General features: G+C 49.0%; 1 protein-coding gene across 2 annotated transcripts in view; it reads right to left on the bottom strand.

Moving 5' to 3' along the window:
• Nucleotides 1–27,917, bottom strand: part of SH3PXD2B (SH3 and PX domains 2B) — a 99,596-nt gene that overhangs the window by 17,764 nt on the left and 53,915 nt on the right. Inside the window, exons 5-10 of one of the 2 annotated variants that reach the window (XM_059174312.1) lie at nt 23,658–23,749; nt 19,682–19,707; nt 11,558–11,692; nt 5,914–6,018; nt 4,310–4,393; nt 1,609–1,730 (exon numbers count right to left, since the gene is read on the bottom strand). In XM_059174312.1, the coding sequence (XP_059030295.1) occupies nt 1,609–1,730; nt 4,310–4,393; nt 5,914–6,018; nt 11,558–11,692; nt 19,682–19,707; nt 23,658–23,749 (564 nt within the window). The remainder of the gene's footprint in view (nt 1–1,608; nt 1,731–4,309; nt 4,394–5,913; nt 6,019–11,557; nt 11,693–19,681; nt 19,708–23,657; nt 23,750–27,917) is intronic. The other variant, XM_059174313.1, reaches the window with a different exon arrangement.

Genomic DNA, 27,917 nt, shown 5'->3' on the forward strand with positions numbered 1-27,917 from the left:
TGACGGTCAACCGTGTCCATCTCTCCCAAACCCCCAGTTACTGATGCTGATGCTGCATGGGTGTCACCCGATGGGAGCAGTTACACTACAGAAATTGGCAAACACGCAACTCAAGGGCATCATTCCCTTGGTGTTAACTAGTTACAAGCAACCCACTGGTCGGGCCCACAAAACAGGTGCCCACACCTTTGGGGACGGTTAAGAAGACCTAAATGACTAGAGAGGACATACGGCAAGGCCAAATCTCTTGTCAGGAATCACTTTAAGAACTAAATGACACTGTGTTTCGATAATTAAAAGGTCCTTGATAACTGGAAGCCAATTCCTAAGAGAGAAATCTGCAGAATTTGGTGTCTTTCAGTCTTAAAATACCCTCTGAGAGGGAATAAATCTTGTCCTTGCTGGAAACCGTCATGCTACGTCCCATTCAGGCCCTTGGTACAAGACAGCTGACCATCTGCGGTCCTGAAGCTATAAGCAGAGCTAACACATGGAGGGGGAAGGGCTCTGGGAGAGAAAGGTACTAGTTTAAATCCCGGCTCTGTCCCTTTCTAGCTTCAGTCGAACCTTCAGATAGATGATGGCACGCCTCGGTAATGCCCTATAACAACCTCATGACGGACTGGTGAAGCCACACCTGAACTCTAGAGCCACAGAATTCTAGGATAATTAGTTAAGTATCTTATACCATCTATACTTATGTTAGGTGTCACTGTCCCCACTCCTGCTTCAAGCCTCAGTTCCCCAGTCCCCTCTCTCAGGAAGCCTTCCTGACCCCTGGGCTGAGGAACCTCTCCTCTGGGGTCTTGGTCCCCACACATCCCCATTCTGGAACTGAGCCTGACTTCTGTGCCTCCGCTATGAACCAGTGTCTTTCTCATCATTGACTCCCCAACTCCTAGAATATGGCTTGGGTCAAACACATTCTTGGTGTGTGTGTGTTGAGTGAACGGACAAAGTGCCACAGGCTCGGCCCCTGACGAGCAGTCCTAATGCCCTGCCTCACGTTGCTGACCAAATACCAGGTCTCAGGGACCTCAGGCTTCTTTCCTTGTGTTCATTTCCTGTGGCCGCAGCCTGCCTACTTAGGGTGACCAAGGAGGGGCGCCCAGGACTTTCATTACCAAAATTGGGAAAGCACCATGCAGGCCAGAATGAGTTCGCCACCCTATAAACTTGTGGGGTGCTAATTCATCACAGCAGGCAAAAGGGCTGTGACAGAGAGCTAGAAAGCTGGTCTCCTGAGGGGAGGGCATGTGATCAGCCCAAGGATGAATTACGGTCCCTGTGGTGTTTCACACTGCACTGGTCTCAGAGTGAGGCTGGGGAGGGAAATCACTCACACTGGGCAGCACAGCTTCTCTTTATGAGAATTACGTGGAGGTGGAAACCAGTCTTGGTCAACCAGGTCATGGCCATCTGTATGTTCGGAGATCTTGCTTATTATAGATTTTTAGAGAAGGATCTGGATAGGGAGGGAGGTCAAAGGACACCAAGAAGCATCTTTCTGTGGCTCAGGCGAAAACCTTACCCCAACCATCAGCAATCACTTACAGACCTCTGGGCACCCAGAGATCATGTGACCTGAAACCCACCCAGCTGCAGCAGGTACCTGATCTTCCACCAGCCTTCCAGGTTTTTCTGAATGACTTCCACCACGGCCCCTCTCTCTAGATTCATTTCATCCTGGTCACGAGCTGTGTATGGGTAGATAACTGTGTACTTCTCTTCTGTGGGAACAAAGGGATGGAGTAAAGTCAAGGACAGAGAGAGTCCTGGGATGCGAATGAACCCAAGGCTGGGATCCACGAGATGCCTTGCCCATCGGAGCTGGATTTCCTCCAGCAATTTCTGGGGACCCTCTAGGCCCTCATTTGGATCTGGACTGCCCTGTCCGAGCAGAATGGGAAGCAGGACAAAGGTCAGGTCCCAGTCCTTCTGAAATCCCTCAGTGTCACACATTCTTCCTCAACTTCCTCAAAGCTGTGCTTCAAAGTCACCTTCCTTGACCCTGCTTTAGGCAGTATTCAGACCCATGGCAACCTCATCCCCTTACCTAGGTTTAGTCCCCGCCCCCAACCAGGAATTGCCTTCTAACACAGCATATAATTTCTCATTTATTGTGTTTTGTGTCTGTGTTCCTTGCTAGAATATAAACGCCATGAAGGCAGGGATTTGTGTCTGTCTTGTTCACTCCCCTGCCTCTAGCACTGGGCATGGTCCCAGGAATACTGTGTAAGTTCAGTAAATTAGTTAATGTTTAGTAAATGAAGGGCCTGGTAAGAGCCATCTTGCTCAAGCCAGAGGGGGTCAACTCATCTGTGGCTCCTCCACAGTTTTGCTGATAGAGGGGTCAGGGAGTCAGGGATGAGCTGAACTTTTGGCAGCAGATGGTCTCAGGCTTAAATCACTATAAGGAAGCAAGCGCTGGCAATTCTCTTACTTCCTTCTTTCCTCCCTACCTCCCTCTCTGTTAAAATTTTTAAAAAGACTTTATTTATTTGAGAGTGAGAGAGAATGAACAGGGGGAGGAAGAAGCAGACTCCCTGCTGAGCAGGGAGCCTGACATGGGGCTCGATCCCAGGACTCCAAGATCATGACCAGAGATGAAGGCAGATGCTTAACAAACTGAGCCACCCAGGCGCCCCATCTTTATTTTTTAATTTTTAAAGCAATTTTCGTTGCCTAGATGGTAACTGATCTTTGTTTTTCATTGTTTTCAAGCTCCTGGATCCAACCACGCCTGAAGTTTCAATTTTATTTTTAATGTTTTGGCTTTTTTTTGTTGAGATATAATTGGCATTTAACACTGTCTTAGTTCTATGTGTACGACATCATGGTTTTATATATATATGTACACACACACACACATATGGTACAATCACTGCCTGCTTCGATTTTCATTAATGTAACTTGGGTTCCTTCCACCTCCTTCTCTGCAGTTCCCGACTCTTTCCCCTCAAAGCCACGGGACCACTGCTCAGGCTCTGCTAGGAGACTGCTCATTGTCACACTGTGGTAGGGCCCTCCAGAGAACAAGAGAAGAGCTCCCGTGCTCCATGCTGTCAGCAGTGGAGAATGAATGAGTGTCCCAGGGGACCCCGGTGAGGCGAGAGAAGGGCTTTCCTGTTTTGGTTACATTCCGGCCCCTAGGGAGTGACTGAGCCAGCTGTGGGCTGGCGCTGACGGCCAGTGTGTTGGGGCCGACTCTCCCCCTTTGGGAAAACACCATGGGCTGTCTGTGGCCTGTCCAACTGGTGTCGAGGGAGGCGGTAGACACACACCGAGTTTATTTATTGATTGATCTAGCCCACTGACCTGCTCTGTGGGGGCCGAGCTGACTCAAGTTACACAGATCCTGTGTATGGTAGTCAGCTGTTTCCCTCACTCATGGTGGCTGTGGGAGGGGGTGGGTGGACACTGTGAGGGGTTCCAGTGGGCTCATTCAAGCCCGCAGATGCACGGAAGTTCTATTTGGTTGGGTAGAAAGGGGTGCTGCCTAGATCCAAGACTAAATGCAGGCAGTCCTGTGGGCCCTGGACGCCTGTGGGGCCCCATCCTTCATCTGAATTACACAGGGAAAGTCTTTGGCACCAGGAGGCTCTCCCCGGGCTCCATGAAACACTCAGCGATCCCTAACAAAGCTTAAGGTGGGGGACCACGCAGACTGCTGGCAGGTGCCTGCTGACGCTGCCTGCTTCTCATCCATCTGCTCTTCCCCTGGCCACTGTGGTGGTGGGTTCCAGGAGAGCACGTGACCCAAGCAGGTCAGTCAGCTCCAGTCCTAGGACTTGTGTTGAGGGAGAAGCACTTCCTTGGGTGGGTATCCCTGAATCCCTGAAAGGGGCCCACAACTGCTGTCGTGAGAAAACAGTGTCAGCAAAGCAGAGCGCAGAGCAGAGGTGGGGAGAGTGAGTACCAGGTGCTGACAATGTTTTCAAGCCTCTGGATCCAGCCACGCCTGAAGCTAGTCCTTCCCCAGACTTTTCAGTGACAAGCTGGTGTACTTCCCTTTTTGCTTAAGATAGTCTGACATTGCTTTCTTTCCCTTGTAATGTGTCTGATGAAAGAAACAGGTCACCGGGCTCAGCATTAGATAGGCCCCAGGCATGATTTTTTCACCTGGGAGACTTTAGAGCCCCAGGCTGAGAAATATTGCCCAGGCCAACATGCCAACACACACACAGTACAGACAAGGTCACTGTTTCTCACATGCAACAGGCACGAGCAGTCCCCAAGCAGGAAGGCACATGCAGATGCAAGGAACCGGCTCCAAACCGACCAGGCAAGAAAGCCCCAAGGTAGGCACCTTGACGCCAGCTGGTAGCATACAAGTCCCCCAGAGTCCGGCGGCGGCCCACGGGCCGAGGCAAAGACCAGTACCTCCATGAAACTGGACAGGCAGCATGTGGAGGTAAAGGGCAGAAGGCAGAGGTGAGGACAAAGCACTTCCAGTGTCTAGAGGCAAAGGGTACACCGAGTGCATGTTTCCATTTAGGAGTAATTATTTCTGAGTCTATGCCAAGCCCCAGGTGTCTTAAAAGGACCAAGTTCTTGATTATTAACCTTGGACTTGGGTGTAGAGGCCACCAGTGGACTTAATCCTATTCCTAGTGTGATTTATAAAGAGGCACTAAGAGAAGCCCTTGTGTCAGCGGGAAGAAAAATGTACAGACTCAGGAAAATGTATTTCTTCCACCTTCTAGCTGTGTGATCCCAGGCAGGTGTGTCTACCTTTCTGAGCCTATCTCCTCATCTGTAAAATGGGGTTAATAATCAATCCCTTACAGAGGGATGCCTGTAATGGTCATCATTAACTGTCTAAGGGAACTAGTTTCCATGCAGTATATCACAACTCCTGAAACTGAGTTGATTCTTTTAGTTGGCCCAGCCCCTAGTGCCTTGGAGGATCCCCCCAAAACAGAGCAAACCCACAGACATTTTACTCTGAGGGGTGCTGGCCATAATAAAACTAAATGAAAAACCATTTACACAGTTTTTAAGTTTTGGGCACAGAAATATTCCCCTTCCTCTCACCCTCTTCTCTGATAAACACAGACAGAAGTTTTGTGCTTTCCCCAAAACAGTCAGCTAAAAGCCCCAAATGTTCAGCTCTGGGTAAGGCATAGCTATCTATTAACTGTTCCTGGTTATTTATTGCTGAACGTTTGCATGTGGAATCATTTAATTAAGAAAAAATAATCCCATGATATAGACATCACCATCTCCATTTTCAGAGGAGGGGGCTAAGGCAGGGAGAGGTGAAGCTGCTGGCCCACTCTCCCTGTAATGGTGCAGCTGATCCACGTTTAGTTCTGTCTAGCTCTCAAAGCCTTCTGCTTATTAGCTAAGATGAACTTGTCCTCTGGTTTCAGGAAAGCTTCTCCTGGGCAAATCAGAGTCAGTCGGATGATGGTATTTCTGGCATTGCAGGAACCACCCTTTGGGACACCTGGGGGTAAGTTCTCCTGGTAACGGAAGTAAGTGGAAAAGGTCAGCTCTAATCCTGATGCCCACTCCAGTCACTGAGAAAGCACAGATGTTTCTAGAAAGCTTCAGATGTCTCACAAATGAGCTGTAAGGAGCCCCAGCATCTTGGCCATCAGAATAGCTCAAGGGAGGAATGGTGAGGTGCTGACAGTGATCAAGCTGGGGCCCTCCTGGGGTCCCATGGAGGTGTTAGGGTCCCAGCTCCAGCCAGGCTCACCTGGGTTGGCTCCCAAAAACCCTAAGAAAGCACAGGCTTGCTATCAGCCCCAAGCCCATGGCCTAGTTTTAGGCCAGTGAGCCATTGAGACTTGGGGGCAGAGGCTGAAGGGCAGGGAGGGGCTGGGTAAGGAGGTCCCCAGGTGGGTGTGCTGGATGACCAGCACAGGTGTCTCTGGCAAGCGCAAGGTTCCAGCTCCTTCCTACCTTCTTCGGGCTGTAGGGAAAACTCATCCTGCACACCGTCCTGCCCCTCCAGGCAGGTTGCGGGGACCCAGCCTTGCTCTTCGGCAGTGCTGACAAACCACCAACCTGGGGAAATGAGAGTGCAGACTGAGGTTAGTTGCGCTGGGTGTGAAGCCTGGGGGTCAGAATATAGTAATGTTCAGCCCCTGCATGAGTCAGTGCTCGGGGTAGGGCAAAAGAGACGCCATTTTACTGTGGAACACAACTCCCCATTTTAGCTGCCTGCTAACTGCTCAGGGCAGCCTAAAAAGAAATCCACTCCTGAGTCTGGGACAGGGGACAGAAAGGTCATCCCGAGTGACCAGAGTAAAGAACGTGGCTATCTGCACTAAGGTATGCGCTAACTCCTTTACTTCCACTATTTTATCTCATCTTCACATCCTCATCCCCATAGCATAGATGAGGAAACCTAGACTCCAAGAAGTGAGCAGGCTTGTCCAAGTTCACATGGCTTAGGCAGGAGCTGCTAGGTGCACTCAGGGTTGTCTGATGTCTGAAGCCACCGTTCTCATGACTTAGCCGAGACACTGATCTTGCATTTGCTCGTGACAGGGTCGAGCTGGCTGGAATGTAACTGCCTGAGAAGCCTCTCACCCAGACCCTCAGGCCCTCCTTCTTTAGAGAAAGAGCTCGTACTCCGTGGTAGGCAGAATCGTGACTTGCCAAAAATGTCCACGTCCTCATCCTCGGAAACTGTGACTACAGTAAATTCTGTGGCACAGAGGAATTAAGATTGCAGGGAATGGGATTAAGGTCATGAAGCAGCCAAGCTAAAATAGGGGGGCTATCTGGGATGATCTGGGCGGGCCCCGTGGGATTACAGGGAGGGCAGAAGAAGAGTCCAGGAAAGATGAGGCTGCGGAGGAAAGACAAGAGAGGTGCAGCGCGGCTGGCTCTGAAGACAGAGGCAGGGACCATGAACCAGGGGGTGCAGTGGCCTCTGGAAACTGGAAAAGGTGGGGCGCCTGGGTGGCTCAGTGGGTTAAAGCCTCTGCCTTCGGCTTGGGTCGTGTTCCCAGGGTCCTGGGATCGAGCCCCATGTCGGTATCTCTGCTCCATGGGGAACCTGCTTCCTCCTCCTCTCTCTGCCTGCCTCTCTGCCTACTTGTGATCTCTGTCAAATAAATAAAATAATTAAAAAAAAAAAAAAAAAAAAAAAAAAAGAAACTGGAAAAGGCAAAGAAGCAGATCCTATCCAGAACCCATGGATGGGAACTCAGCCTTGCCAAAGCCTTGATGTTAGCCCAATGAGGCCCATTTTGGACTCCTGACCTACAGAATTATAGGATAATTAATTTATGCTGTTTGAAGCCACTAAGTTTGTGGTGATTGGTCACAATGGCAAACGTAAATTACCACATGGCTCAACGTGCTCTGCACAATATCATGGAAAAACAGGATCCGGGGGCACCTGGGTGGCTCAGTTGGTTCCTTAGGCACCCGACTCTTGGTTCTGGCTTGGATCATGTTCTCAGGGTCCTGGGCCTCCAGGCTCAGTGGGGAGTCTGCTTGAGATTCTCTCTCTCCCCTCTCTGCCTCTCACCCAGCTCTCACGCATGTGTGCTCTCTCTCAAATAAATAAATCTTAAAAAAAAAAAAAAGAGAAAAATAGGATCTGTTCCCCAAAATCACACACCTCCAAGCCCTAGACACCCCAAAAAAGAAGAGAAGGAAGGGGCAGACTACTGAACAGCCTTCTTGGTCTTACAGGGAGGCCTTTACTTTTGACCTCCCTGAGGCAGAAGTCAGCTGCTTTACTCAACTAAGACGCTCCTTTGAAATACAAGTTTTGGGAGGGTGCCTGGGGTGGCTCAGCACGTTAAGCATCTGACTGTCGGTTTCAATGCAAGTTGTGATCTCAGGGTTGTGGGATCAAGTCCTGCCCATGTTCAGCAGGGAGTCTGCTTGGGATTCTCTCTCTCTGCTTCTGCCCCGGTCCCCCATTCTCTCTCTTTCAAATAAAAATTAATAAATCTTTAAATAAAATTTAAAAATAAGATACCAGTTTTGGTGGCTGGGCACCATAAGCATGTGTGTGAGTGAGTGAACAGGGCAGACAAATCAGTGCACATCCAGAAATTGGAAGGTATGTCGTCTGTCTTCCTAAGAACTCCTCTTTGTAGGTACTTGTGTGGGGGTTAAGCAAACTGTCGCAATACAACAACAATGATGGCAGTGTGTGCCACACCGGGTCAGAGCTTTACCTCTACTACTGATCGGCTGGATCCTCCCATGAGTCCTGGGAGCTGCATGTGACCACCCCATTTTACGGATGAGGAAACCGAGGCTCGAAAAGAGGCAGGGACTTGATCAAGGTCACAAAGAAAGCGGCAGAGCTGGGATTCAGTCCAAGGCTGTCTTAGCCTCCAGGGCTTAGCCCTCAACCATCCACACATTAACGCCTCACGTTGCCATGGGGAGGGTTAATTGCCATGGCCAGTTTGGAAGCAGGTCATTAGGCAGTGTCTTAAAATTCAAAATATGTGTGCCTATGGTTCAGTACTGTGTGTCATACCTAACCTAAAGGAGGACTTGCCAGTGTGCTCAGATACACTGTTCACACTAGAGAAAAATATGATTTATTCAGATCAAAGAGTATGCAGATAGTGAAGGAAGAAGAGCTAAATGTTGACTAAAAAGCACCTTGCAGATTGAAATGATCAAAATGTACAGAATGATACCACTGGGGTTAAAAACACTACAGAATCATATCACTACACACAAACTATTGTGTGTGCATATGGTTATATATCTCTGTATGGACACACACGTGCACACATGTAGACAGGCCACATACAAACACAGATACATGTATACATGCATATGCATGAAGACACATATACACATACATATATGTGCATACATTACTAAGAAGGATCCACAGTAAACTGAAAGAAGGTCTGTCTGGGGTTTGGAAAGGGGACTAAGTTTGAAGCTAGTGGAAAAATAGATTTTAACTTTATCATTAATGTTTCTTTAAATTTAATTTGTAAAAAAAGATTTTATTTATTTATTTTAAAAAAGATTTTATTTATTTATTTATTTGACAGAAAGAGAGAGAGATCACAAGTAGGCAGAGAGGCAGGCAGAGAGAGAAGGAAGCGGGCTCCCCGCTGAGCAGAGAGCCCAATGCTGGACTTGATCCCAGGACCCGGAGACCATGACCTGAGCCGAAGGCAGCGGCCCAACCCACCGAGCCACCCAGGTGCCCCTAGATTTTATTTATTTATTTGAGAGAGTATAAGCTGGAGAGAGAGGCAGAGGGAGAGGGAGAAGCAGACTCTCTGCTGAGCAGAGAGCCTGATGTGGGGCTCAATCCCAGGACCCTGGGATCATGACCTGAGCTGAAGGCAGATGTTTAAATGACCGAGCTGCCCAGGCACCCCTACCATTAATTTGTTTTTTCTTTTTTTAAAGGAAAGATTACTATAAATTGACCTTTTTATATCCTCTTTTTTTTTTTCTTTTTAAAGATTTTATTTATTTATTTGACAGATAGAGACCACAAGCAGGCAGAGAGGCAGGCAGAGAGAGAGGAGGAAGCAGGCTCCCCGCAGAGCAGAGAGCCCGATTCGGGGCTTGATCCCAAGACCCTGGGATCATGACCTGAGCTGAAAGCAGAGGCTTTAACCCACTGAGCCACCCAGGCGCCCCCCCTACCATTAATGTTTTAAGAAGAATGTGCCTATAGGGGTGCCCGCATCAGGCTCTCTGCTCAGCAGGGAGCCTGCTTCCCTCTCTCTCTCTCTGCCTGCCTCTCTGCCTACTTGTGATCTCTGTCTGTCAAATAAATAAATAAATAAATAAAATCTTTAAAAAAAATTAAAAAAAGAATGTGCCTACATATTACTTGGATCAGTAAAATATAATTAAAAAAAATTGTTGCCAGTTTGTTGGCCACTGTAAGATGTGACCTCCTGTCGGCCCCCTACCCCCACTGCCTCCGGACATACCAGCCTTATTCTCAATAGCCCATCCTGGCTCCTACTCTTCTCCTGGCAATGTATTCTTCTGGACTTCAGGCTCACAGGCTGCTCAGGGCGGTGGGGGTGACTTCCTTACTAGTCCCTGTGGGGCACCCTAGCCACACCCATAATCTGCATATACTCATTCCCAAGATTTAGATCAGCTGCATATACTTATTCCCAGGAATTAGAGAGTCACATGGCCTTGGAGTCAGCGGGAACTGGTTTAGAATTCCATCTCAGTGGGGCGCCTGGGTGGCTCAGTGGGTTAAAGCCTCTGCTTTCAGCTCAGGTCATGATCCCAGGGTCCTAGGATCGAGCCCCACATCGGGCTCTCTGCTCAGCAGGGAGCCTGCTTCCTCCTCTCTCTTTCTCTGCCTGACTCTCAGCCTGCTTGTGATCTGTCAAATAAATAAATAAAATCTTTAAAAAAAAAAAAAAATAAAAGAATTCCAGCTCGGTAACTTGTCGTGAGATCTTGGGTGAGCGAGCATGGGACCTGGAGTCTTGTTTCTTCAGCTGTGCAGTGGGGATGGCAGTTGCTATATTAAAGAATTTGGCTGGCTAACGCTTATCTCATGACTAACAGTACCATGATCCAGATGCTGATGCAAACTACTAGCCACTGGGATGTCACAGAGACTGGCGGCTAATGATATTAGGCAATGTCGCATTTCAGGCACAACAAAGCCAGTGGGTTTTGCTACCTTTTCCTGGAGAGAATCTGCTCATCCCCTACTCCTTGCCAATGGCTGCTTCATGGCTAAGGAAGGCAAGAGGAAAGGAAACCCACATTCTTGAGTACCTACTGTGTGCTGGGCCTAGGTTTAGGTACACTCTAGCATCTCATTTAATCCTTGTAACAGCTCTTTGAGGTAGAAGCTTCTTCTATTTCTTTAGAAGATTTATTTATTTTTGAGGGAGGAAGGTGGAGGAGCAAAGGGAGGGAAGGGGGGGGAAACAGTCTCAAGCAGACTCCAGGCTGAGCGTGGAGCCCGACACAGAGCTTGATCCCACAACTGCCTGAGATCGTTATCTGAGCCAAAACCAAGAGTCAGGCACTCAACCACGGCGCCACCAGGTGTCCTGAAGCTTCTTCTATTTTGCATACAAGAGAATTGATGGCCAGAGAGAAGCAGCAAGCTGGACTGCTGTGAAATGCAGAGTTCAGATGGAAACGCAGGCTAAGTGTCTGTCAATCATACACCTTCCATCCCAGACCTGGCTGGTGTACATGACCAGGGGTCCCTGTGATGACAGGCGGGCCAAGGAGACAGGCGATGTGTCTGTCCCATCAGAGCCCACAGCTGACAAAGCCTTCAGGGCTCCATTCAGGGGAATGCTGGACCCCATGTCTCCCAAGTGTTTGCAAGCCAGGAGACACGTTCATGCAATGAGACCCTCAGAATAAAGCAATAACAACGAGCCCGCAGGGTGCTGGTGCGTTGTGACCAAGTGATGTCCAAGCACTGTGATCCAACGGGGGTAGCTTTCTGACAGGGTGTCAGCTGGATCTGTGTTAACTGCCCAGTTCGGATCAGCCATGGCACTTGCAGTGCTTCCACTTTCTGTCTTTCTCTCCTGGCCTAGGGGCTCGGTGACCAGGTAGGGCAGGGAGGGAGGCGGGTTGGTTCCCCTACCTGACTCGTTCTTCTCGATAATGTCCACCACCTGCCCCACGCTGAGGCTGATCTCTGAGCTCTCCTGCTTCTGGTAGTCAGCCACTACCACATACTGCTCCAGGACCATGGGGTCCACCGAGGTCAGGTCACCCCCTGTGGATACAAAACCTCATCAGATGTCACCTCTAGCCACCACCCACGCATGAAGGAGCAGGAGGCGGGGGTAGGGTGGGTCAGGAGAACATTTCAAAGACAGAAAGTGTTATTACAGGACTAATCTCAAAGGTCCCCTCATCTATTCACTCCTCCTTAATATGCCCACGCAGCCACCAAAACTGACCACGTGCCTATTCAATGCAGACACTGTGTGAGCCACTGGGGATTCACAGTTGGTCGAGATTACGGTCCCTGCCCCGAAGCAGCCAACAGCCTAGTAGGAAAATGTTTTCCCTCTTACCAATCTTCCATCTATCCATTCATTCCTGCCCTTACTCATCCACCAACCAAACATCCAGCCATCCCAAATCACTCATCTATGAATTCAGGCTGTCATCAGTGATGCTCCAGACACACTATTAGATGCTGAGGGGCACTAAAGTGAACGAAACAGATGACTCCCAGGCTCAAGTAACTTCACCTCCTTGGGGAGAGAGAAACATGAATAATAAGTATACAAGACAATGTAAGTATTAGTTTTTGATAGGTACATTGCTGGAGATAACCAGGATGTTGGACCAAGAACGATCAGGAAAGGGGATGCCACATTCAATGGGGTGGTCAGCAAGACCTCCCTAAGGAGGGGACATGAACAGGAGACATGAGAGAATGGGGAAACAATGATGCAGACCGCCTCTCGGATAGGAAGGGGCCTGGGAGGAGGCCAAGGGGCTGGCGTGAGCGAGGAGAGCAGTCCCGTATGAGGACACACAGGCAGGCATGGGTCAGAACAGACACGTAAGAAGCCTGGATTTTTTTTTTTAACCCTCGAGTAGAAAGCCACTAGAGGGTGTTAAGAAGGGAATGACAAGTACAGATTTACACCCTCAGAAAGATAATTCTGACCGCCACATTAGAGGCTGGCAAGAAAGAAAGCAGGAGACCAGATGCAGGTCATGGGGTTGTCAGGGAGGAGATGACAGTGGCTTAGGATCATGGCAGTGGCAGCGGGAAGAGACGGGCATGGACAGGAAAGGCAGTTTCCAAGGGATGTGATGTGGATGGTGCCTCCTAGAGTTGTGTGGTCCCGGTAAAACACCAAGACATACCTGATTAATAAAGGAAGATATCCTACAACATGGGTGACGTAAAGGGACATCCAAGTTCAGAAATTCCAAAGAGAAGGAAACAGGCCTTTGAGAGCAGCAGACTGAAGGGGGTAGGAAGGCAGACATTTGTGGCCACAAGGCCGTGGTTTTATGCAAGTCCTGATTCACAGTATCGCCTCCTATTGCTTCCATAAACAACTGCAATATCCAGGAAATCCCACATTTCTGTGTCCAAACACACTCAGTAATGGAGTGGGGTACAAGGGCCACCTCACCCTGAGCCGATTTTGTGGGTCCCTTCCTGGCTCTGTCGGGTGACGCCTTGTTGGTGGCTTGAACCTGGCCACAGTGGGAGTATTTACACCATCAATATTGGCAAATGGTACAAAGCAGTGCTCTTGATCAGAAAGCTGGTTGTAAAGTTATTTACCAGCACACCAGTGTGCCCCAGCCTCTGGCATCCAGAAGCCGCACAAAAGCCCTTTGTTAGAACCATGTGCTCTGAATCTCTGATGTGGAAAACCAGAATAGGGCATTGTAGCAGGGTGAAGTGTCACTGCTTCTTGGCTCTTCCCAGCTGAGGGTAATGGCGGGAAACAGGAGTCGGAGAGGGTCCCAGGGCCACCCTGGGTGCAGAAAGCATGGGAACAGAGAAAGAGAGCAGAGGAGAGAGATGGAGATGTAGACTGAAGGTTCAGGAGCAGGTGTGGAGCGAAGGAGCTTCGCATGAAAGCCATCATACATATCTACACGTCGTACAAAAACTATGTCAACACAACCATCCTGGAAGGTGGGTACAGCCACCTCCCTTTTGTAGATGAGAAAAGAGAGGATCCGAGACATTAAGTGACTTGCCTCGGGTCCCACAGCTGGGTGCTGAGAAAGCTGGACGGGACCCAGGTTCACCCGGCTCAGAGGCTCTCCAGTGTGGTGGGGGCGTGGTGCAGGCAGATGAGGAAAGAAAAGGTGCTAGGGAAGGAAGGGTCGTCTGAGGAACGTCCCCCCAGGAACCAATCAGGCTGGGTCTGATTTCCTTGTGTCGTTCTGGGCTATCTTCTCTCCTCCTCCAGCACCTCTCCCAAGGTCAGGCTGCTAGGCTGACGCCCTCCTGGCCTCCAGCATGACAGTGCACCCGTCAGCCCAGCCACCGGAGCCTGTCAGTAGTAGCCCTTGAGCAGGCTTGTTACTGCCTCTCCCACTGCCCCCAGGAGATTGGAAGCTCCCGACAGCAGAAGTCTCGACAGTATCCTGGACCACCGGGCACTCTGCCCACAGAGGTCCTATCAGGTGAGGAAGTGGAGACAGATACTGGCTTGCTGGAGGCTCCTGGCCACTGCAAGATGGGGACAATTTCCCCAGGGGATGCAACCGGTAGAGACCAGAGTCTATAGCTTTTATCCCAGGATACAGCCTGCCTTAGGGATCACAACCCCAGGAATGCAGCTACCCTTCCGACCTGGGGCTCAGGTGTGCTGTATCCAGGCAACTGTGCTTCCATGGCTCTCAATCTGACAGGAAGAACTGGAGAGATGGGAGAAAAGCAGCCACTACACAGTCAGATTGGAACCTGAGCCCACTGCCCAGGTGAATTCTCAGAGCCTTGTCCAAGTCTTTGCCCGCAGGAGGTCCAGGAGAGGTTGTGCTCTTGCCTGGGGGCTCTCTGCTGCCACCTGGAGGCAGGTCTGGATTCTTTCTCATCCAGCCATAGGTTTGATGGGAGAGTACTTTCTTTTTAGCACCCGGTTCCCTGACTTGACTCACGTCCTCACGGAGCTCCATCCTCTGCACCAGGGTCTGAGAGAGGATTCTGCGGGATGGTGGTGGTGGGGGTACAATGCGTGTAACAGGTCTCTATCCTGCCCTTCTGTTTCTGACTCCATAGTGTAGAGGGCTCACTCCAAAAATGCTACTCTGATCACGCTGCTCACCGCCCAGCATCTGCTATGGCTCCCCACTGCCCTCAGGTTCTCTACAATCAACTCTGCTGGCCTTAATGGCCTTGTCTTTTGGCTACCCCATCCCTGGTATACCTATAAAACCTCATGAAGGTGCCTTTGCTTGGGCTGTTTTCCCCGCTCGGGATGCCTTCTTCTCTCCCCTGCATTCAAATGGGAACCACCTATTTTTAGCCTCCTAACTGGTCTCCTGCCCCAGCCTTGACCACCATAATCTGTTCCTGACACAGCAGCCACAGCGATCCTTTGAAAAGATGTGTTAGATCACGTTCCTCAAAGCTCACAACTCTGTAATGGCCTCCATCTCACTCAGGAAAAACCTAGTGGCCTAGGGGGTCCTGCCAATCCCTCTGATCATTTCTTTTCCATGCTCCCCCGTGTGACACAGGTAAATGCATGGTTTTGCATTTGTAAATGCATGGTTCCTGCTCAAATGGCATCTCATCAAGATCTTCTCTGATCACCTTGCACTGCCTCACCTAGTTGTTTTTTTAAAAGACTCACATACGTTTAATGTATATAAAGGTAAGGAAAGGACAATCCCGAATTCTGTACAACTCATATGGTGGGGCTGAGTGCCTCACCTAGTTTTATTTCAACACAGTGTTTAAAAAAAAATAATAGATTCTGTGTATTTACTGTTTCCTTTTTGTCTGTTTTTCCACTCTAGAACATAAGCCCCATGAATGCAGGGACTCAGTCTCCTGTTTACTGTCGGATTCCCTGTCTAAAGGCTCATAGGCCCACGGTCTGCTTCAGTGCAAGGGGAATTAGGAAAAGATTTTTTTTTTTTTAAAGTAGGCTCTACGACCAGTGTGGAACCCAATGCAGGACTTGAACTCATGACCCTGAGATCAAGAGTTGGATGCCTAACTGACTGACCCATCCAGGCACTCCAGGAAAGCATCTATATTTTTAAAAGGGTTGTAAAGGAGAGAGGCAGAGGAAAAATTATTATTGACAGGGTTCGCAGACCCTGAAATATTTACTATCTGGCGTATAAGAGAAAATGTTTGCCAACCCCTGGCCTGGAATGTCATGGTACCTACTAGACTCGATAAATACCTGAAGGAAAAAAAAAACCAATATTCTAAAACTCACCTTTAAAGGACTTCCTACCCCAGAAATAAACTAAAATGCCTTCCTGTAGAGCACTGACAACATTTTATTTTGTTTACCCATCTATTTCTCCTGCCAGACTATAGGGATACTTGCTACATCTTGTTCACCTTTGTATTCCCCAGGGGCTTAGAGAAAGCACTGTCGGGCATACAGTAGGTACTTAATAAACCCTTAATAACTGTGTCTGCCTTGTTCACTCAGCACTTAGTATACACTCAATGGTTATTTGTGGAGTGAACAGACAAAGGACAAAGGGAAGCTTCTAGAAACTCTTCTGCTTTGCACGGCTTCAGGCCTCCTCCTAAGAGCACACAATGCTGATAGTTATGGCAGGCCTGGCCATCTCACTGGCAATTGAAGATGACTCCTTCTTGCCTCTAAGTAGGGACAGAGCTTTGATGGAGTCAGGGTCCAATTAAGTCCGGTGACTCGGTCCAGAAAGCTCACTGTTGCCATGCAGTCTGAACAACACTGATGGCAGTACATTTGGACTACAACCAATTTTCAGGATTTTGATCAATGGACTGATCTATTCATTTCTGTGCCAACTCTCCCAACCAGGCCGCCAAGGGGATGTGGGAGAATGAAGAGCAGTGAAAGAATCAGAAAATTACAGGACTCACGGCAAACGAGACACCAATCCAGGCAAATGTGGAGCTAAGGGAGCAAGGTTTAGCTCTCTGGGCCGGAAGGAGCAGATCTGCTACTGGGCACAGGGCTCCAGCTGGCACTTTCTCCAAGACTTGGTAGGGGCCTTGCCTGCATCTAACCTCTCCTCCTTGTTTTTCTAGGACAGCAGCTTTTACACTGGAGTTCCTGTAGTTAAGTGGTTTGGAGAGAGTGCTTGGGGCTGCTTTTCCAGCACGAGTTCTTCTGCCTTCATTTTTCCCAGAGCCCTCAGTTTATGAAAATGTCATTCCTTTGATTGACCAGGATTCTCAAACTAGCATCAGGCCAATTAGGTGCTAGGTGGAGACACCTACTGGTGGACTGTGGTATTGCGTCCAAGCTCTACAATGCAGAGTAATAGCAAAGCTTAGAAGTTGACACAGGTAGCTAAGTACTAGGAGCTGTAAGCTTGAAGTCTAAGTATTCCTCTGTAAAGAACGCCATCCTTGTGGTCCAGCAGGAAGGAGAGAAGGAACAGGTCAGCAGAGAGGTCTGACAGTGGAAGGGTGATGTCAATACCAAGGAAGTGCCGTAAAATATTCTCATGCCTGAGACACCATAGAACTTCTAACTGGAATGTTTTGATTCATGGTGACATGTCTTGAATTTTAACGGTAACTGCCAAACACTGCATTTTGTCCCTCCAAAATTCATATGTTGAAGACTTAACTCTCATAGGATGGCATTTGGAGGCAGGCCTCTGGGAGGTAATTAGGTTCAGATGATGTCAGGAGGGTGGGACCCCCATGATGGGGACAGTGCCCTTACTAGAAAAGACACCAGAGAGCTTGTTCTTGCTCTCTCTCTCTCTGCCGTGGGAGGACACAGTGAGAAGGCAGCAGTCGAGAACTCTTGGCAGAACCTGATGGTGCTGGCCCTTGATCTCAGACATCCAGGCTCTGTATTTGTGAGGAAATAAGTTTCTGTTGTTTAAGCCACTCAGTCAATAGTATTTTCCTTATGGCAGCCCAAGCCAGACTAATACAGTGAGTAATGGTAAAGTGGGATTTTCTTTCCAGAAATTCACTATACTGCTAGTCCTGCTGAAAAAGCCAGTAAATCAGAGAATATTGCAATAAGGGTAGGAAAATGAAGAAGAAGGATGCTCTTGAAATAATCGGATGACCTCTTAAATTTGGTGGGAGGATTTTTTCCTGCCAGATGAATAGGAGTTGATTCCACATTAGCCAAAGTCTGCAGAGGCCAGCCAGCCGGCCATGACTAGCAAATTCTGGAAAGAGATGAGCCTTCTCCAATTTAGAGTTCTGGCACAGAAATCTCAGCGTTTGGGCTGTCAATCTGAAATCCCTTTCACAGTCCGTCAAGAAGGCTAGTTCTAATATAAAGGAAGTGTTCAAGGGTCAGATAAGAAACTAAGGCTAATCCCAGCATCGGTCGTTAGCCTAAATGAAGAAAGATGCTATTTTCCATTCAGCTGAACTATAAATAAATCCATCCCCCATCATTGCAGGTGAATGATGTAATAGCCGTCACCACAAATTAGAGCCTCTTTCTCTTTTCCAGACCAGTCCCCTCATCAAGCCTGTTCTGACCAGACATTTTGGTTTTTGCAAACCAGAGCTGTCTCTCTCCTCTCGTCCTTAGCCGTTCCCTTCAGGAATGTCTCTGCACACTCAAAGCCAGAAACTCTGTGACCAGCCCAAGAGTAGCTGTTGCTCTTCTCCTCTCTGTTCTTTTCTAAGAAACATATCATTACGCTCAGAGCTCAAGGACCATCTGCAGCTCTAACAGGATGCCGTGGCTCTGGTCAGTACCTATTAAACCCAGAAGTGGAGCTATAAACAGACTGGTTGGGGAAAGGCGGGCATTCGTTCCAGACGCCAGGCCTTGAGGGAAAGAGACCCAGTTTCTCTCCACTCTTCCTTGCAAGAACGTCCTGGGCCCTATAAAGCTGACCACAGCCCTGTACCCAGGGAGCAGTAAAGGGACCAGAGCCATTGAATTTGGACAGGGACACCCATGTGCTTTGAATTAATGGTAGCAGTATAGACACAGCAGTATACACAGAGCACTTAAAATATGCCAACCATTGTTCCAAATGCTTTATACATATTACTATAAATCCCATGATGATCCGCCAGGACAGGTTACTATTATTATCCCCATTTTACAGATAAGGGAACTGAGGGACCATGAGAGGAGGCATTCTTTTTCATGTCCAGAATCTCTGCTTGGCCCCTCTCTCCCTACATCGTTATCAACGCCCTCAGTCTTCCTGGATGCATAAAAGAACTTAGACTTCTGGAAACTCGGAAGACCATGCTGGCTCCAGGTGTGGGGGTCGTGGGCAGGGGACTCTGCAGATATCGGGGCAGGGGTGGGGGAGGGCAGATAATCCTGGGTCGATAGAAGAAACGGTCAGACTGTTTGAATCTAAAGTTATCAACCCCAGGCCTGCAAGGACTGAGTCACTCCTTTGTGCACACCCGAATCCCCACCTTCTCTTTCTCTAGCGGGAAGAACTGTGGCTTCCAGGGAGGAGAAGGGAGGCTGGGAAGGGAGGGGACTGAAGCTCGGGAGAAGGGAGTGAAAGCCGGAGGTGCTGGGAAGAGCGGCCATTTCTGCCCAGAACAGTGTCCGAGTAACAGAAAAACAGAGGCTAGGCCACCCACCTGTGTGGCTCTTCTTGACCCCCAACCGCCATTCTCTCTGGGGAAAGCTCCCGCTCACTGTGCAAGACCCAGCATCCCTTCTTTTTTGACCCCTTCCACACCTGGGAAGAATGCTCTCAGGTGTGAGGCACCACATTTCTGTACTTAACCCCCTATAGGTGGCTGGGGGTGTCGGGCTCCCCTACTCCTCTGAGGCAGTCGCAGGGAAAGACAGCAGGTCTTATCCATCTGTAACCTTTTGGTATAAGATGTAGCAACCTCCAATTCTTTCTTTCTTTTTTCTTTTTCTTTTTTTTTTTGCGGGGGAGGTAGGGGTGGGGTGGGTGGGTAAGCAGGGTGGAGTGTCAACCAATCAATCAGGCATCAACCCATCCATCCATCCATCCACCCACCAGTCACATGCTGTATCCCTTGGGCAGTGCCCAGGGCCCAGCGATCACAGGTACTCAGCAGGGGTATGCTGAACATTGAATGAATGAAAATGGAAAATATTCTTACCAGATTTCTTTTTCCCAACATGCTCCCTGCACAGGAAAGAAGGGGGTGGGAGAGAATGATGAGTTAGCACCGACCTGAGTTACTCCATTAGGAACAGGAGATTCTCCATCCCAGAACATCACCAGTGAATACAATCAGAGGCAGCCTCAGGGACCCAGACTCTTTGAAAAAGGAAGAATTCCTCTTCATTTGCTCCCTTTGTCCTGTAAGTGTTCTGGCACTCAGGAGACCAGGCTCTCTACTCTTATTTGCAGAGTAGGGGTCCCTAGGGAGGGGCTGATGTTGGGGATGCAGTATGAAAACAACGTTAGGTCCCCATGTGGCACTGAGCCAGATGCCACCTCATCAGGCCCAGCAGAGGCCCTGCCCCGCTTCTTAGGGCTGCCCTGCGCTGTACTCATGGAGCAGAAAGCTTTTGGGGTAGGTACGTGGTAGGCAGAATGCAGGAAAACTGGGTAGAATTCTGGAAATCAATTAAAAAAAACCCACATCTCTCTTGTGGTGACACAGAGAACACTGCTGTGGGCTAGAATTCATACAGAATAATGAGTAATGACTCCCCTGTATTTGTCAACCACATTGGAATTTATACATGCAACTGCATTACCAATACAATATTACAGATCAAGGATTACAGAATACTTTTAGGTAAATTATCCCATTAGTAAAAAGGTTTCCTATATTATGAAGGGATAAGACAGGCGACAGGATTGTTGGGTTGAGACAGATGTCGTGGCAGCAGTAACATTAGCTAATAATTACTAAATGTTATTACCCCGTGCCAGTAACTTGCTAGGTACTTTTAGTTCACTCATTTAATAGTCATAATAACACTTGGAAATAAGTAGTCTTTTAATGCCCATTTTCTAGAGGAGGAAAATGAGGCCCAGAGAGGTTAGGTAACTTGCCTAAGGCCACACAGCTAGCAAGTAGCAAGCTGAACCCAGATCCACCTAATTTTTTAAAAATTGAGCTATAATTCACACACCATAAAATTCATTCTTCTAAAGTGTAGAGTTCACTGGTTTTTAGGATATTCACAAGGTTGTATAATCATCACCATCATCTAATTCCAGAAAATATTCATCATTCCAAAGAGAAACCCTGGACCTATAAACAGTCACTCGCTGTTCCCACTCCTCCCAACTGCTGGCAAATACTAATTGGTGCTTGCTGTCTCTAGTGATTTGTCTATGCTGGACATTTATATGAATGGGATCATACAGTACGAGGCTTTTTGTGACTGGCTTTTTTCAGGTGGCCTGTTTTCAAGGGCCCGACACCTTGTACCGTGGATGAGTATTTTATTCCTTCTCATGGCAAATAAAATCCTGTTGTGTGGGTAAACCACACCTCGCTGATGTGTTCATCAGCTGACAGGCCCTGGGTTGTTTCCATGTTTTGGCTCTTACGAATCATGCTTCTGGGAACATTTGTACACAGCTTTCTGTGTGGATGTATATTTTCATTTCTCTTGGTTCTACGCTGGAATGGAAAGCCAGGTCACATGGTAACTCTAGGTCTCACCGGTTGAGGCTCCACCAGGCCGCCCCCCACGGCAGCCGCACCGTCCTACGGACCCGCCCGCAGCGCACGCGGATGCCAGTTCCTTCACATCTTCCACAGCCCTCTCTGCTATCTGCTTTTAACAGAGCGGCTTTGGTTTCTAGCGGCTGTGGTTTGGATTTGCATTTCGTGGTGACTAAGGACGCTGGGCCGCTTCTCTTTTCTACTTATTGGCCATTTGTGTATCTTCTTTGGAGAAGCGTCAAACTTGGTCTGATTTTCAAGTCTGGCTTTTTCGCCACCGAGTAATGACCCTGTCTCTGTCACTGCGGGCCTCGAAGGAGAGGGTGAGGAGGCTAAGCCAATCCCTGAGAAAGGGGCCGCACTCCCGTGCATCTGGGAGGAGCAGCAGGGCCTGGCCCCGGAGCTGGGCTGCGCTGCTCCATCGTGCTGTCCCTGGGCCATGCGCATCACCTCTGTGGGGCTAAACTTCATTGCCCCTGTGGGGGGTGGGGGAGGGCAACAGTGGAAGAACCTAGCTCACGTTTACCTGCACTTGCTGGGTGCAGGGTGCTGGTCGGAGTGCTGTATCTGCACCCACCTGAAGAACCCTCACTATAATCCTTAAGGGTCACTCCATGTCACAGATAGAGACACGGAGGCCCATAGAGGTGAAGCAGCCCACCCAACATCAGAACCTATGAAGCCTGGCTGGGGCCCACGCTCCTGACTAAACCCTGGCCTGGACTGTAGGTGAAGTCTTCCTCTTAGTGCCCGGCTCCAAGACACACCCACAGAGGTCCCTGAAGGCTACCTCTGTGTAAAGCTCCAATCTGCCTGAGTTGCCATCAAGGCCTGTGACCTAAGCCACAGTCTGGGATCCTTGAAGTCCTGGGCTCCTGCCTGCCCTATATTCCTGCTGCTTGTCTTGCTGTCCTGGCCAGAGCCGTGGGTCAGGGGAAGCAGGGGGCTCCTGGGTTCAAGCAGTGGCAGCACGTGTGGGTTCACACAGGCACATTATGTATGTATCTGTATGACATGCTTGGGGTGGTCCCAAGTTTTCCTATGCATGGCAGCAAAAACCCTTCCTTTAACAGCACCAAGTGGAATCCATCTTCTGTCTCCCTAAAGACTGCTGGGAAGGAGCCCCAGTTTCCATTTTAGACCCTAAGTTGGTATTAGCTTCAGGAGCCTGACCCAGGGACCAGCTGTTTCGCTGCTATTTCACTCCTCCCTCAACCCACAACCAAGGCCCACCTGAGTGAGACTCACTGCCCGCTGTGGCCCCAGAGCCATCCCCTGGGTCCTCGGCATCCATCCCACTTTCCTTCCCCGTCAAAGGCTGGCTTAAAGACAGGAAGACATCACCCGTCATGCGCCAGGCTCTCGTTATGGGCAGGATGGTGTTGAATCCTCACAACCAAGACAGGATCGAAGTTTTAGCCAAGACCACTTTACGAATGAGGAAACAGAAGCTCAGAGAAGTCACAACACCTGTTGAAGGTCATCATATAGCAGGGAAGGGACAGAGAGATTGGAAACTCTTCCTTCTTCACAGAAAGCCTCTTGCAACTAGATAATACACTCCAGCAGGATGCTGTCAGCTTATCGCGGCTGGCCCACTGTTCTTTCTCTGCTGTAGTCTAGGCTATGTTTTTTAGTTTCAGTGGCTGTTCTATTTGTGCATCTGTGTGCATGTGTGTGCATCTGCACCTGCTCTCTCTCTCTGGTCAAAGAGCCTGGCTGGCACTTCTCAGCCCTTCCGGACAGGTGTGTGACCCATGACCACCCCACACTTGTGGGCTGGCCTCCTCTCCCATCCCGTGACCGCTCCACTAGAGAGAACACTTCTTTCTGCAGATACACACGGTGGTTTCCTCAATTAAACTTATTAAAAAGCACGATGCATATGTCAGTGTTTCGAGTTGGCAGGGCCACAGGCGCCATCAACTCCTAGTGTATAAAGCCAGCAGGCAGGGGGTGAGAGTCTCTGTAGTGTGCCTGGGCACACACTGACAGGCACCCGAGGGTGTTTTCTGCTCTGCTGCAGGGGCTGGGGTGAACATTTTGGACAGTGTAAGACCCTGGATGGTCAGGACCAAATCCTGGCCCTGGCCCGGTTGCTCACAAGTGCTGAGACCTCGAGCAGGTCATGTAACTCATTCATTCGTATCCTTCAAGAGCAACTTTACCCTTGTGGGCAAGGCCCCACCCCAAGGGCACTCAGGCTCCTGCTTTTAGTCCTCTCCAGGCATGCCTGGGAGGTGGAGGCATGTAAGGGATTCCAGTAGTGACCCTGGACCAGCTTCCTTCCTCGGTGAGGGCCACGTGGAGCAAGACCCCACAAGGGCTCAATCAGGATAGTCAAGTTTAATTTTTACTTTGCTCTATTCCAATTCCTCTTGGCACTGGCCCGGGAACAGGGACGGCTGGGAGGGCACGCTCTGGGGAAGTCCACACACCAACTTACTCTTTGGGCGGATTCAGGTCCTCAGGTCTTGTCTCAAAGAACTGCAGCACCTCATCACACTGAGAGATGTAGGGGGGCAGCTGGATCAGGGCCTGGAGAAGAGACACGAATGAGTCCAAAGGAAGGAAAGGGGTATCAGGAATGGCATGAGTCAGGACTGCTCAAACCTGGGTATGATCAGAATCACGTGGGGGGCTTGTGAAACCAGACAGCTGGTTCCTACCCCCAGATGCTCTGATTCAGTAGATCTGGGGTAGGGTCTGAGAATGTGCTGCTTTGGGGACCACACACATGCATGTGTGCACACACACACGCACATACATGTTATGGGCATAACTGAGCAAATAACATGTATACATTTATCTAAAACATGAAACTGGGGACTTCATGCATGTCGTTATTCTGCTATGACTTCACGTCTACTGGATGCTGAGTGTGTCTACTGCCCAAATGCGTCATACATTACTGACCCAGCTGTCTACTGGTGAACACTAAGCTGGTTTCCAACACGCCTGCATGCGTGTCTTAAGTCACAGATTTGCCGTGTTACAGCGAGGGTGCTGCTTTATGATTTGGGTAGAGGTTAGAAGTTCCAGGTTACTGAACATCTGGCATCTGTCACTGCCCCAGTCCATATTAATTTGCCACCCTAGCTTATCAGTTAAAGGAGCCTCAAATGTCTGCCAGCAGGTTGGATAAGGAGCAGGTGGAGGGCACAGAGGGCATTTGTTGTGCCCATTCAGCTCCCAAGGGGTATCCATTCAGTGATTCAATAGACACGATCTCTGGGTCGACGTGTCCAATATGAAAGGATGGGACACACCCCCAACCTGAAAGGGTAAGAAACTGTGGTGACTGCTCCATCATGAATAAAGAGCTCAGTGTAACCGATCTTTATTTAAGCCCCTTCTGGCCCAGGTCCCAAGGATACAGATTGCGGGGCAGGAGAGCTGCGTCACGCACACGTGTACGGATGTAAACAGCACGTGCAATTCTGCCAGCCATTTCAGCCCACCAGGGTATGCTCCTGAGGGACGCAGGACTCTGCTCCTCTCCACATAAGGCCTCGTTCCTGGGTGCCTCTCATGTGCCTCCTGCAGGTGCTGAGTGAGTTGGGAGTGGAGATAAATACATCCTCTATTTTCTATAACAAGGCCCTAAAAGCTCACCTCCCATTCATCCTCTGCAAAATGATACTCCATCCCTGATACGGGGCTGGGCTGGACTAACAGGAGAGACAGATGGGAGTCTTCACTGGTACCTTCCTCTGGGCTTCAGGGGTATTTTGATTTATTTTTCTGATTTTTGAAAAGTTTTAATTGTGGTAAAATACACAATCTGCCATCTTGACCGTTCTTTTTAAGTAGGCTCTCATGACCTGGAGACCCAGAGTCCTATGCTCTACCAACTGAGCCAGCTAGATGCCCCATCATCTTAAGTATTTTTAAGCACACCGTTCAGTGGCATTAAGTACATTTGCCTGGTTATGCAACCATCCCCATCTTTCATCCCCAGAATGCTTTGTTTTGCAGAACTGAAGCCCTGTACCTATTAAATAGTTCCCCCTTCCTCCAGCTCCTGGCAACCATTCTGCTTTCTGTCTGTATGATTCTGACGACTCTAAGCGCCTTGTCTAAGTGGTACATACAATATTTTTCCTTTTGTGCTGGGCTGCTTTTATTTAGCTAATGGTCTCAAGGTTCATCTATGTCGTAGCAGGTACTGGACTTTCCTTCCTTTTCAAGGCTGAATAATATTCCACTGCACGGATAGGCCATGTTCTGTTTACTCATTCACCCATTGATGGTCACCTGGGTAGCTGACCCTATATAGCCTTTGAGTCCGGCTCAGGCTTTCAGCCAAATGCCTAGGTTCGAGCTGTCTCAGATCTAAAGAAGAAGAAGATGTGAGGTGGGTAGACATGTTTTAGTATGGTGACTTCCCTAGTCACTGTCCAAGCTCTACCTTCTGGGGTGAAGGGCCTGCTATTTTGTGGCTCACTGATTTTATTAGCCTTGACCTAGCTCCTGTTCTGCAGCCAATCCCCAGCGACTGATCTTTTCCAGGCTGGAGGCAGAGAGCCCAAAAGGGAGAGAGCAGGTGCTTCCCTCTCCCACCTCTGGCTTCTGACCTCCTTCTCTTTCTGGTTTGGAGGATTCATTCTGCTTGGAATGAGCTGCTGTGTTGGGGGGTCCCTTGGGTCTCTCCTTCCTCTGGAATCCTGCAGCTCATACAGTCAGAACCACATAATGAAAGAGCTGATTATATGCTGGACCGTGGTGCGTCCTGGCTGCTTTGTGTGCAGAAATCTTGTGGCTGCCCCCAGACTACAGTAACTCCATTCCCTTATGTCAGCTCAGCACTCAACGGCTCCCAAAACGCCCTCGTCTGTGTCATTCCATGTAATGCTGGGAGGGCTGGCCCGTTTCAGAGATGGGGAAATGGAAGCTCTGGTGAAGTAGGTAGGATCGGAGAGCCCAGGGCTGGCCGACTCCAGCTCCTCGACCCCGAATGCACGGAGAGCATGGCTATGTGGCTCTTCCCCTGCATCTTCCCTATAGGTCTAGAAAGTGCTGGGGATTCTCTAATAACCTGTTTAGTGTATTCACTGGATCAGTGCCATGAGGGAAAGGCTAGGTGTGGCCGCATGGCCTTTTCTTGGGGGAGAAGGGTAGGCCCTGAGGTGGCCATAGCCTCCACCTATTGGGGCCATAGCCTCCACCATGGGATCTCCCAGGGTGATCCCTGCTGAAATGAGCAGAGGCTCTGAAAGGACCAGTGAGGGAAGGGACAAGGAGGCCCACGGAAACCTCCTGACAATGCCAAGTTCCCTTTTGGTCTTGAGCAATTCCTAGGAAGTAAAAGCCAAACCCCCAAACCATCAAATACAGCCAAGCTCCTAATAAAAGGCGGCACCCAACGCTTTGATGTTTGCCCCTTTCATTTTGGAAGGACAGGCTAACAGTAAAAACATGACCTGGGGCAGAGAAATAATTCTGCTTCTGAAATACTCCAGAATTGTCTTGTGTTCGGTCAGTGAAAACAAAGAACCACAGTTCCAGGAAAACTCGTTTCTACCCTGGATAGAATCCTGGCCCTGTGGATAGATGTGGCTGGTCGATGGCAGGGACGAGAGGAGAGGTGAGCAGAATGAGTCCCGTTTGCTGAGAGTCAATGATAAAAGCTCAGATGGACCCAGCTCTTGATTCTGGCTCTGGCCATGTCCCATCACCTCTCTGAGCCTATTTGCTCATCTGTAAAATGGAAATCACAAACACCCCCTTGGAAGGTCGTGCTACCGAATGAGTGAGGAAGTGGCTTTAAGATTTCCATCATACACTAGCTGCTTGACAACATTAACTGTATGCCTCTTGGTACTGTATCAATTAAGTACGGTTCCCGGTGGTAGTTCTAGAGCTAGCAAGACAGCCCTGTTAGATAAAATGCCTCGCCTAGGGAGGAGGTTGAGTTTTCTCAGTTCTTTTAGTCCCCTTGAACTTCAAAATGAATGTCCCAGAGAATGACCACTTCTCTTTCTATTTTTAAAATTTTATTTTGGTGTGATAAGAACACTCACGAGATCTATCCTCGTGACAAATTTTAAGTACGTGACACTGTATGGCTGGGTGTCATCCTGGGGATCTCTAGAGCTTACTCCTCTTGCTTGACAGAAACTTCACGCCCATCAGTTAGTAGCTCTGCATTTTTGTCCCTCCAGCGCCCGGCAACTACCAATTTGCTCTGTGCTTCTGAGTTGGACGATCACGGAAGTGTAGGATTTTATCTTTCTGTGACTGGCTTATTTCACTTCCCATGGGATCCTTAGGTTCACCCATACTGTGATGTATGTCTGAATATCCTTTCTGAAGGTGGACTAGTATTCTGTCCTATGTATATATCACCTTTGGTTGTTTCCACCACTAGGTTCCCACACCATACTATGTTAATTACTGTAACTTTGTAACAGGTCTAGTGAAGCAGAAAGTTTCTTCCTGGTGCTGCCACCAGCATGGGAGTGCTAATCTCTCTTCCAGATCCCTGACTTCAATTTCTTTGGCTGTATACCCAGAAGTGGGATTGCCGGATCATATGACAGCACTATTTTTAATTTTTTGAAGAACTTCCATACTGTTTTTCATAGCGGCTGCATTTTGCATTCCCACCAACAGTGTGCAAGTGTTCCAATTTCTCCATATCCTTACCAACACTTGTTTTTTGTTTTTGTGTTTTGTAATAGCCATCCTGATGTTGTAGTTCTGA

The sequence above is a fragment of the Mustela lutreola genome, chromosome 5 (genome assembly GCF_030435805.1).
Source record: "Mustela lutreola isolate mMusLut2 chromosome 5, mMusLut2.pri, whole genome shotgun sequence".
NCBI lineage: Eukaryota > Metazoa > Chordata > Mammalia > Carnivora > Mustelidae > Mustela > Mustela lutreola.